Consider the following 11,973-nt stretch of genomic DNA (forward strand, 5'->3'; position numbering starts at 1 on the left):
ACCACTACTCTGATTCTCCATTCCTGTTAAATTGCTCTTCTGAGAAACAGAATCAGGAAACACATAATTTGGGGGGGGGGAGGGGAGTTGCCCCTACTCTGGGAAACTCCCGGCGCACTGGAGCTGGGTATATTCACAACTCATTCCTTTTTTGATTGCCTAGTAGCACACTGTGGGAGTTTTGTTCTGTTTTACCCGTATATATTCGAAGCTGTGTGCGTGATAAAGTACGAAGCAGGAGGGCGCCTCTACCCTTCTCCCAGTACAGTCTTCCTGACAGTCTTCAGCAAAGAGCGAAACTGGTCCTGCCCACAACCACAGGAGCCCAGCCCGGGGGCTGGGGGGGGGGGGGTAAAGGAGACTTGGGGAGGTAAGACTGAAGCCCAGTGATCCGGCACTGTGGGTGGGTTACGGTACACAGGCGGCCAGAGGACACTGTGAGGGCGGAGCGAGGGGCGGAGCCCAGTGGGGGAAGTGGGCCCTGAATCCCAGTGCGCAGCCGCAGCTGTGGTGCCTGCTGGCTTTAGGCATTTCTGCCCTGTTATCTGGTGGTGTCTGCAGTGTGCGCCGTGCTCCCCACTGAAGACTGAGGTGAGATCACTGCTTCCCACGAGCGCGCATGTCTTTCCAGCAAGCAACCTTGGGGCTAGGAGGAATGCTGAACCGACGAGACCCCTTCTATTTTTTTAGCTTGCGAATTAGATCTTGTGTCCCTGAGGTTCCTAGCACCTCGCACCTCAGTAGACTTACCACATCAGGCCCAGGTCCTGCTTAAGACGAACGGTTGCAGTCTATCAGCCCACTTCTGGATAGAGAGCAGCTGTGGGTCTCTCTGCATATTTACTACCAAAGGATAAAAGTCAAAGTTGGGCCCAGAGCTAAGTTTGTATATGGTGTCTTCTCTTCCCTGGCGCCTTCAAGCAGCTGCTGTTCACACTGCCTTTAAGGACTCTGGCTCAAAAGATATATCAGCTTCTGTAACTATTAATGTGAAATTATCGGTTTCAGTAATCTCTAATCTCTGGAAATCTCAGTCAGAGAAATACAGAAAACTGAATTTGTGTGAATGATAGAAACTTCTAGTAGCATGACGTATAGCTAGGGATGGTCGGAATTTTGGGAGGACATAACCTAAGTGAGCACAGAAGACAGGCACGCAATGCTATCACTACAGGATGACATGTTAGCTCCTAGAATGACCACCATGGAGCCTGCCTGTAAATGACACAGTGAAAATATCAAAATAGCTGCTGGGTGTTAAGACAAAATTGCATTTATCTCTAAGTATCAGAGCTCATTTCATGTGGCTTGTTGGTTAACAACCACAGCCTCCCACCAAAAACAAAACAACAGCAGCAGAAACAAAACTAAACACCTGGGAAATGTGCAGCTCCACCTAAGGAGAGCTCTTAATGCACCTCTGTACCTGAGGGTGAAGAGCCTGTGTCAGGAGACAGCTCTGTTCCTTCCCATTTCTACTGCTAGGAGAGTAGGAGAGTTGAGTAAGAGGAAATTCAACTCTGATGCACACTCCCACGCTCCATTTCCTGTAAATGTGTAAACTGGGCTGAGCAGGACAGCGAGGGTGGTGAAGCAGGAGAGGTTTAAGAGAGTCTAGTGTGCCTAAGGTGCTGCAGTGAAAGCCCCAACTAAAGAGGCTCTGGTCTCTCACTTGGGAAATCTCAGGATGTACTTTGTTCATCTGCAGTGCTCTGGGAACCTCTGCCTAAGGTCTGCTGTTACTCCTAGGATAAAATCTTGACTCTGCCCTATTTACTTGGTCATTCCCCATCCAGCTCCCAGACTGCATTCCCGACCACTCACTTCAGATCACAGCCCAGTTAAATAACCTTTCTTGCTGTTTCTGGAACTTTCCAAATCAGTTCCCACCAGGTCCTTACTTGATTGCCTGCCCTGCCTACCCTGCCCGCCTGCCTTCCCTGCCCTGCCCTGCTCTGCCCGCCTGCCCTGCCTGGACTTCTCTCTTGCTCCAGGTTTTTTCATGGCTGGCTCTATCACTGTCTCTATCAATTCTGACACCCCTTCTGTAATGGAGCAGACACAGAAAATGTGGACTTGTGGTGTCTACGTAATGTTTGGTGACTCTGAGATATGGGAAAGTCATCTGATTAATGCTCTGCCAGAGATGAAGCTTTAGATCTGCCCTATAAACATGCAGTGTAAACTGTGGGAAGAACTCTGACCTCCATCTCTAACCCTTTTCCTAGACTTAAGGTACATCCATTTCTACAAGGCATTATAAGGAGGTGCAAGAATTTAACTTGCAGATAGCATTCATCAGAAAAGAAAATTCTTGGCACTGAATTCCCAAGAGGTCAAGGTCAATTCTGACTTTTAGAAGGTGAGACTGTACCCTGGGGAAGATTTCACCCAGCATGGAGCTTTCCACCCGTTGACCCAGCATAACCCTTGCCATCTTCCCACAGCCCTTAGCACCTAGCTCAGCACCACTATCACCAAATGAAGGTTTAAGACTGAAAAAAATTACCTGTTTTCCTCAAGACTATCCTTAAATAAATAAATCCATTTCCTCCCACCAGTCCTATACAAGCAGCATGTACTATGAGCATGGTAACACGGATTGGTTTTCTATTTAGTGTGACAAACATCTTTCATTCCAATATAGTATTTCTTCAGGGTGTCACTGATACCATCGTCACCAGCACTTTCCACTGTCTAAGAGCTGATTGCTTTGCCTGCTTGTTGACTGTTCACTGTCTCTCCAGTACCAAAGGGTATATATAAAGCTCAGTTCCTGTTTGTTTGCTCACTTCTGTGTCTCACCATCTCGTTCACCAGATAGCTGCTTACAACACATGGTTGTTGTGAATAAAGCTATGGACATGGGTAAACAAACGGGTCGAGGAAGAGACCTGCTCAGTCGTCCTCATCAACTTAGACCATGAAACCTGATGTGGACAATTCAACAGAACTACCATATATGGGCTGCCCCTTCATGCTTCCTTGCCAGGGTACAAATTTCAATTTCTTTCAAACAAGTGGGTCAGTCTCAAAATTATGTGGCCCAAGAGCTTCAAAACCTTGTAGGTAAGTAAGTAGTCAAGGATGGTCTTGAACTCCCAATCCAGGATTACTGACATATCCTACCATACCTCAAATCCTGTTCGGATCCTACTTTTGATTCTTTTGAGCAGATAATCAAGTGAAACTTGATCAACAGAAGAACATAATGATTCCCTGTTTAATTTTTAAGGAGCCTCTCAGTTGCCTTCCATAGAAGCTGCACCATTTTATACCTCACCAACACTGAACTAGTCTCTTTACCTGCCACCAACTCTTGCCGCTCTGATTTTAGCCATAATAGTTCCTAATAACTAGCATGCCTTTCCGCATGATTATTGAACTCATTTGTGTAAGTTTGGGGGAAAGTAGGTCAAGTCTACCCATTTCTGAGTTGGACTGTTTGGTTTTTCACTTTTATCTGAGTGTTTTGTTTTTTCCTGGAAATAGCAGGAAGTATTGTATATTACTTACTTTGCTGTTGCCGTGATAAAATCTCATGACCAATGGTGACTTGTAGAACAACAAGTCTGTTTTGGCTTATGGTTCCAGAGAAAATAAGAATCTACCATGACAAGGAAGTATATGGCAGCAAACAGCAGGCATAAAGACAGGAGCAGGGACCTGAGAGTTCACATCTTCAGTCGCAGAAGTGGGCAAGGCTATATAATCTCAAAGCCTACCCCCAGTGTTATACTCCCCCAGCAAAGCTGCACCTCCCCATAACCTCTCCAAACAGCATCACCAAACGGAAACCAAATATTCAAATACCAGAGACTAAGGGGGTACATTTCTCATTCAAACCAGTACATCCTGCCTCCAGAAAGTTGTTTTGGAGATGGTCAGCCAAGAGAATGATGACACAAGCCTCCTTGTCTTTGGAGTCCATTATGAAGAACAGTTTAACCCAAAATCTTTTATTGAAGGGAGGATGCTGGAGATTAAACTCCAGGCCTTACACATGCTAAGTACATGTTGTACCACTGATCTCCACCCAAGGTCCCCTAGAATCATATATTATACCCACTATATATATATATATATACACACACACACACACATATGTGTATGTGTGTGTGCCATCTTTCTTACTTTCTTACTTTTCTGAGCCAACCTGTGCCTCTAGTTGGAAGACTGAGGTACCCAACTGGCCTTATTTATAGTTGAGAAAATTGCAGTGATGCAGTGACATCCCCTTGAATTCCCCAGTGCCCTTCATCTTATCAGCCTCACTGGCTAAAAAGGAAATCTTGGTATGCAGGAAGGCTAGCTGAGGAGGCACCACTCAAATTTTTCCCTATGGCTCCTTTTCCAGGAGTTCTTCTATAGCTGCCTACATGGAAAGTTCAAGTCCTTCCAGAAAATGAAAAAAAGTGCTGGTTTGGCATTCTGTGTGGTTTATACCAGAAAGCCTACTTCTCCAGAGGTTGGCTCGCCCTCTGAGAAGCTGTTGTTCAGATGTGTTTGTGAAGAACTCTGAGGCCTACAGTTGGTATCCTGACCTTAGCTCTATCTTCCATTCCTCCCCTGGCTTTTTCTCTTCCAGAGTCTTACAATCACCAAGAAGAGTGACAGTACCTGAAACTCCAGTCTACTATATCAAATCAGAGAACCCATCTCTTCCAACATGGCAGGTAATAACCTGTTATGGGGTGTTAGACATTTAGCCAGAAATTGTATCATTTGTTATTAAAAAATCCAAGCAACATAGATGCATATATGAACCCTCCTGGTTTATGACATGGATCATTGTGTGTAATTATTTTCTTTCGTATTTTTTACTTTGCCCATTTCAACCTCCTCCTGAAAAAGTGGGGCATATGCCTATCCTGCCTTTGTCAAAAACCATGCTTGGGACAAAAAATTCTCAAAAAAGGGGAAACTGAGGAAATGGGCTTTTTTAGACCAACCTTTGATTCCATCTTTACCTTTCCCCTCCTTTTGCAGTACTGGCACCACATGCCCCAGAAGTACATGTCCTATCACTGAGTCACACCTCCAGTGCTTCTGTGTCTGCTTATTACATATATGCACACAGCAGGGACACATACCTAATTTTACAACTCACTTTTTTTACACAGTAATATGTAACATTGTAATTGTTTCACTTTAAACATGCAGAGTTACCTCATTTTACATGTTATAATGTAGATTTGGGGTTTTCCTTTGCTTTTGCAGTATTTATTTATTTATACATGCCAGAAAAGGACTCTGCTAAGCTTTATTTTGTCATTTTGTCCCTCGTACCTATCTTTGGATTTTTCACCCCTGGTACTACTGATATTTGAGACCAGATCTGTTGTGAGGGTGCCATCTTATAGCATTTTTAGCACACTGTCTCTGGGCTGTACCCATTAGATGGTAGACGCACTCCATCCACTGCCAGTGATGATAACTAGAAATATCCCCATCTTTGACAACTGTGCCTGTGACTGGTAACTTTGCCCCTAATTGAGAAACACTGATGTAGGTATTTCATTTATATTCATTCTTTTGGCAAGCCCTTCAAGTACAGTTCCTTTATAACATTGGAGCATTAGAAAGTGAAATAAAACCTAATAATTAATCCAACCCATGGAATTCAACCTTTACACTCAGATGAATGCCCTGAAATTGTTTGCTTCATGCTAACATTTGTTTTCTGTTCAGGGTCCTAGACTAGAAGTTCAAATCAAGAGTTTAACATCTTAGTGGCAGAGAGACTGTCAGTAAAGTGCCCGCCAAATGCACACGAGACCTGAGTTCAGATTTCTAGCACCCACACAAAAGCCAGGCAGAGGATCACGCATCTGTAACCCCGGCACGCAGAAAGAGGTATCCCTGGAGCTCTCTGTCCTGCCAATCTAGCCAAATAGTTCAATGAAGGACTATCTTGAAAAATAAGGTAGAAAGCCACTGAAAAGGACACCTGACATAGACCTCTGCACAGACCTCTAGCCTATATACACATGTGCACATAGGTGTACTCACATTCCAAGAGTTTTACTGTATATGTGTGTGTGTATGTGTGCACATATGCAGGTGCACTTGTATGTGTGGGTCCATGAGAAGGCCAAAGGTTGATACTGGATATCTTCCTCACTTATTCTCCATCTGATTTTTCAAAGTTATTTTATTATGTATATGAGTGTGTGTCTATGTGTCTATGTACCCACAGAAGTCAGAAGATGGCATTGGATTTCCTGCAACTACAGTACAAATGATTGTGAATGGAACCCAGGACCTCTGGAAGTGCAGCCACTATTCCATCTTTCTAGTCCCCTCAACCTTATTTTTTAAATACAGGGTCTGTAATGGAATCTGCAGCACACTGTGATTCACCTAGAGTGGTTAGCCACCGAGCTCCCGGTATATATGGACATAAGCTGACACTGTTGGCTTTTTGGCTGGGTACTAGAATCCAAATTCAGATCCTCAGGCTTATTCATGATAGAGGCAGTGTCTTTATGGCCGGCTCTTAGAATCTTCTTGTCTCAGTGTCACTGCCAAAAGATAGGATCTACATGGTTCTGTCTCCCTCAAGAGACTAGGCTCTGGTTCCTCCTATTTTATTTAAGGGTCAGGTGTCCATGTACCTGGGGGAGAGGAAAACAGAATACACCAGTCTGAAAGTTGCCATTATTGCTGCTTGCCGATGTAGGCACAAGATATTAATTCCTTTTAATTTTGTATTATTTTCTGTTATAGAGAAAGACTAAAATTTTCATAGAAGCTATCAAAACTGAAGCAGGCTTTTAAAAGATTTTAGTTGTATGTTTTTTAAGGTAAAGGCTGACTATCTCAATCCAAAGATACAGTTCTGAGCACATGATTACCAAATCTCCAGAATCAAAAAAAAAGTGGGTTTTTGAGCATTTATAATTTTGAATTTTAAAGTTTGAGGTGTTTGACTTATAAAGTCTATACAAATATTTCAAAGTCTGAAAAAAAAAGCCAAATTCCAAATCATTTCTGGTCCCAAGCATTTAAAAAATAAGAGCTACTCAATTTCTATTAATAAGCCCAAGTTATAGCATACTCTAATAGCACTAAAATATGCTTTATTTTATCACCCATTAAAAAATTGCTGATTTATAGCCGGGCAGTGGTGGCGCACGCCTTTAATCCCAGCACTTAGGAGGCAGAGGCGGGCGGATCTCTGGGAGTTCAAGGCCAGCCTGGTCTACAAGAGCTAGTTCTGGGACAGGCACCAAAGCTACAGAGAAACCCTGTCTCAAAAAACCAAAAAAAAAAAAAAAAAATGCTGATTCATTTGGTTCAATGCAGTTATGTTCCTATACATCACTTTTGCGCTAGCCATCATCAAGTTTTAACAGAAAGATGGTGCTCTCCAAAGAAAACATTTTTTCCCTTGATACAGGGAAGAAAGTGCTCATCATCTATGCACACCAAGAACCCATGTCCCTCAATGGGTCCCTGAAGAATGTGGCTGTTGAAGAACTGAGCAAGCAAGGATGCATAGTTACTGTGTCTGACTTATATGCCATGAACTTTGAGCCAAGGGCCACAAGAAATGATATCACTGGTGAGTCCATGGGGTAAATCATCTGTCTTAAAATTTTCTGAGTTTTGGCCAGATGGTGGTGGTGCATGCCTTTAACCCCAGCACTCAGGAGGCAGGGGCAGGCGGATCTCTGTGAGTTTGAGGCCAGGCTGGCCTACAGGAGCTAGTTCCAGGACAAGCTCCAAAGCTACAGAGAAACCCTGTCTTGAAAAAAAACTGTTAACAATATCTAACTGCTGCCTCATGACCTCAAGTCTCAGGTCAAAGAGTCCTGATGCCAGTCTCTGTCATCTCTGTCCCCCAGCACCCAACTCTTCTGCTCCCATGGTAGTGAGGTTTCTTTTTTGTTGTTTTTTTTTGTTTGTTTGTTTGTTTGTTTTGCCCCACAGGTTTCTTTTAATAGAAAGATTAATCTATTTTAATTATGTGCATGTTGATGTTAGAGTAGATGCATAGTGATGTGGTTGTCTGCAGAGGCCAGAAGTGAGCATTGGATACTCTGGAGCTAGAGTTACAGGCAGCTGTGAGCCTCTGGACATTTGTGATAGAACCTGAATCTGGGTCATCTACAAAAACGAGTATGTGTAACCTCTCCAGCCCCATTTTCTGTATTTTCAGAGATATCTGTGCTATGTAGGCAAATATGAGGGTAGCATTAGTCTGCTTCCTCATCTCTCACAGAACACTTAACCAGCTTGAGCAGAGATTTTTCTGGGCTTGCAGTTCTAGGACAGTGGCTGGATCATTGCTGTAGTAGCTTGTAAGTACCTGAGAACTTGAGCACAATGAAACTAATTCTGGGGAAACAGCTTCTTATCATTTGAACATTTCCATAAGATCAGGCTGTAGGCAAGCCAGTAGGGCATTGTCTTAATTAGCGACTGGGGTGGGGGGCAACACGTGTGGGTTGGTCCACCCCTGTGCTGCTAGTCCTGTGTTTTATAAGAAAGCAAGCCAAGCAAGCTATAAGTAGGAAGCCAGTGATCAGCACCCATCCATGGCCTCTGCATCAGCTCCTGACTCTAGGTTCCTGCCATTTGAATTCCTGCCCTGATTTCCTCCAATGATGAACAGTGATATGGAAGTATAAGTCATATAAACCCTTTCTTCCCAAAGTTGATTTGGTCCTGATGTTTCATTACAGCAGTAGTAAACCTAACTATGATAGAATTTGGTACCAGGAGTGGGGTGCCATGTTGTTTTAAAGAGGATTGTGGAAGGACTTTGGAACTTTGGGTGAAAAAAAAAGCCACTGAATGTTCAAAGCTTGGTGAGCTCTTCTGTCGAAGCCTGGAAGAAAAGTGTTGAAAGAAATGCAGACAATGGAGACCTGGGTTGGGAAGTTTCAGATGGAAGTTTGAGAGTTACTTAGACTATTGGGGCCATTATGTATTTACTATTTTGAATTAAGACTCCATAGTTTTATCCAGCTGGGGCTGAAGAGTCAGCTATGATTAACAAGAGACCAGTACCATTGAAGTAAAACTTTTATTTTACAGGATATCTTAGTCACTGCTCTGTTGCTGTGAAGAGACACCAAAGGCAACCCTTATTTTTAAAAAAAGCATTTAATTCTGGCCTTGCCTATAGTTTCAGAAGGTTAGTCCATTATTGCCATGGCAGGGAGCATGATGGTGTGCAGGCAGGCATGGTACTAGAGAAGTAGCTCAGAGCTACATTCTGATCTGTAGGCAGGAAGTGAGATACTAGATCTGTTGTGAGCTTGTGAAACCTCAAAACACACTTCCAGTGACACACTTTCTCCAACAAGGCCACATCTCTTAATCTTTCCCAGTCTACCAACTGATGGCTCATATATATGAGCCTATGGTGACCCAATCTCTTTCAAATCACCACACTGGAACAATTTATGCTGCTCAGCTAGAGCTGAGAAATTAGCAGTAATTAAGAAACCAGCATTATTTTTTTTTTTTTTTTTGGTTTTTTTCGAGACAGGGTTTCTCTGTGGCTTTGGAGCCTGTCCTGGAACTAGCTCTGTAGACCAGGCTGGTCTCGAACTCACAGAGATCCGCCTGCCTCTGCCTCCCGAGTGCTGGGATTAAAGGCGTGCGCCACCATCACCCGGCTAGAAACCAGCATTATTGAGGTGAAATCTTGAAAATGTTTCCTGAGTCAGCATAAAGAATAATATGTATCTATATCTATCTATATCTATCTATAATGTAATATTCTGATCAAACTAGGTCAATATCACTTCCTAGTTTTTGTAATTGTTTTTAGTTTTCCATAAAATCTTTTAAGTCAGCATTCCATATAAAAAAAGAAATCTGGTGATATTTATGCTAAAGTTCCATTACGTATACAGGTGAACTTAGGAAGAATTCACCTTTTGTGATGCTGTCTCTTGCTCTCCAAGAAGGATGTGACCTTTTATTTGCTCTGTATTCTCTCCCTCTCTCCCTTCCCTCCCCTTTTATTCCTCAGGTTTATTGAGATGTTTTATCATATGGATTTTGATAGGTATATACTCAGCCAACCCTAACCTTTTTTTTCATTTTACTTTCATTTTTATTGTTTGTTTGTTTTGAGATAGGACTTCACTGTGTAACAGCCTTGGCTTTACTGGAACTTTGTTCTGTAAACCAGATTGGCCTTGAACTCAGAGATCCACCTGCTTCTGTCTGTCAAGTGCTGGGCTCAAGGATGTACACTACCACAGTCAGCTCTAACTTTCTATTCTGCGGGGCTCTTCAGACATGTGAACAACTATCTGCAAATAATAATTTCACCTCATTTTCCCAGTATTTACTACCCCTAATTTGAAGGTGCTCATTGTCTATGCACTTGGAGTTGTGTAGAGTACAACTCAGATACAGCCTGTAATATTCATCATGATCTTTCTCCTTTTTTATTTATGTGCTTGCCTATAAATGCATACAGGTGCCCAAGGAGGCTGGAAGAGGGTATCAGAACTCTTGGAATTGGAGTTACAGGAGGTTATGACCTGGGTGCTGGAAACCAAATCCTGATCCTCTTCAAGAGTACCAAGTGCGCTCAATGACTAAGGCATCTCTCCACCACACCCTTTTTTAATACATAGTTCAGGCTGGGGATATATCAAAATAATCAAATACTCGATAAGCATGTGCAAAACTAGTACTATTATCTCTTAATAAACAGCAGCACAGGGACTAAGAAGATAGAAAGTAGGATATGGAATTACAATTTTTAAGCTAGTAAAATAATACATACCTCATGCCAAAAATACGGATGATAAGATTGAAAGTGTCAGCAAATACTATACCATTTAAATCCATCCACCAATTTTATTATGTGCAGGAAGCGTCAGAACCAGTTCCCTTGGATACTGAAGGACACTGTAAGTGCAAAGAACCTAAGTGGATTTGGGCTGCACGTGATGTGGTGGCCACACCCCATCTGATAACCTCTCCAGTACATCCTCACCTCTTCCCTATAGTAGTTACAGCCTAAGGGTAAAATAGAGTGCAAAGAAATGCTCAGCTTTTTTTAGTTATGAAAATATTGAAGGCAGGGCAATGATGGCGCACGCCTTTAATCCCAGCACTCAGGAGGCAGAGGCAGGTGGATCTCTGTGAGTTCGAGACCAGCCTGGTCTACAGAGCTAGTTCCAGGACAGGCTCCAAAGCCACAGAGAAACCCTGTTTTGAAAAAACCAAAAAAAAGAAAAAAGAAAATATTGAACGACTGATCCACTTTCCATTGAGATTCTTGCATCTCAGAGGGTCTTGAGTTTGCACCCTCTAATTTTGATCCTATACAATTTGATCAAAATCACATTTGAGTCTTAGGCCACACTACCTGCAGGCTACTTCTGCTACTTGGGACTCATATGGCACTAAGTACCTAGCCTTTCACAAGTCTTGGCTTCCTCTCTGCTAAGTCAGGAATTACGGTGATCTCATGGTTGTTAGGAAGAGAGGAAAAGTGACCAGTGTAGAGCACAGCTCCTGGCAGATGGGAAATACTTCTCCCAGCCTTCTCTATCCTTAGCCTGGTCTCAAACCTGATCAGGTCACAGCAAACCCCCAAGGCTTTCAGGAGACCAGACCATACAGCAGTTTTTGGAAGGCTGGGACAAGCTAAGAACACTCACCTAGGACTGAGAAATTAACCTCTTCCTTCCTAGGTGCCCTCTCTAATCCTGAAGTCTTCAGATATGGGATAGAAATCTATGAAGCCTACAAGAAGACAGCTCTGCCCAGTGACATACTGGAGGAGCAGAGAAAGGTGAAAGAAGCTGATCTAGTGATATTTCAGGTTTGTTTTTTCTTATATTAATGATTAGATTCATCCTATGAACAAATACTTGGACATTACATTTGGAACTAGTGTTTTTTAACTATGTTTGCAGTTATTTGAAATACCTTTCCTGTTAGAAATCTAATTAGAATACTTTCCTACTTTGATAAAGAGATTATTTTTAA

The 11,973-nt window shown here is 42.7% G+C and overlaps 1 protein-coding gene across 4 annotated transcripts in view; it reads left to right on the forward strand.

Moving 5' to 3' along the window:
• The first annotated feature begins 469 nt into the window (after positions 1-469).
• The window catches only part of Nqo2 (N-ribosyldihydronicotinamide:quinone reductase 2), a 17,601-nt gene continuing 6,097 nt past the window's right edge, over positions 470-11,973 (forward strand). The window contains exons 1-5 of one of the 4 annotated variants that reach the window (XM_005355020.3): positions 508-591; positions 2,229-2,362; positions 4,589-4,676; positions 7,403-7,567; positions 11,676-11,806. In XM_005355020.3, coding sequence (XP_005355077.1) covers positions 4,670-4,676; positions 7,403-7,567; positions 11,676-11,806 — 303 coding nt within the window. In that variant the 5' untranslated portion in view covers positions 508-591; positions 2,229-2,362; positions 4,589-4,669. The other 3 variants (XM_026782915.1, XM_005355019.3, XM_026782916.1) reach the window with 3 other exon arrangements.

Source organism: Microtus ochrogaster, chromosome 16 (assembly GCF_000317375.1).
Source record: "Microtus ochrogaster isolate Prairie Vole_2 chromosome 16, MicOch1.0, whole genome shotgun sequence".
NCBI classification, from domain to species: Eukaryota; Metazoa; Chordata; class Mammalia; order Rodentia; family Cricetidae; genus Microtus; species Microtus ochrogaster.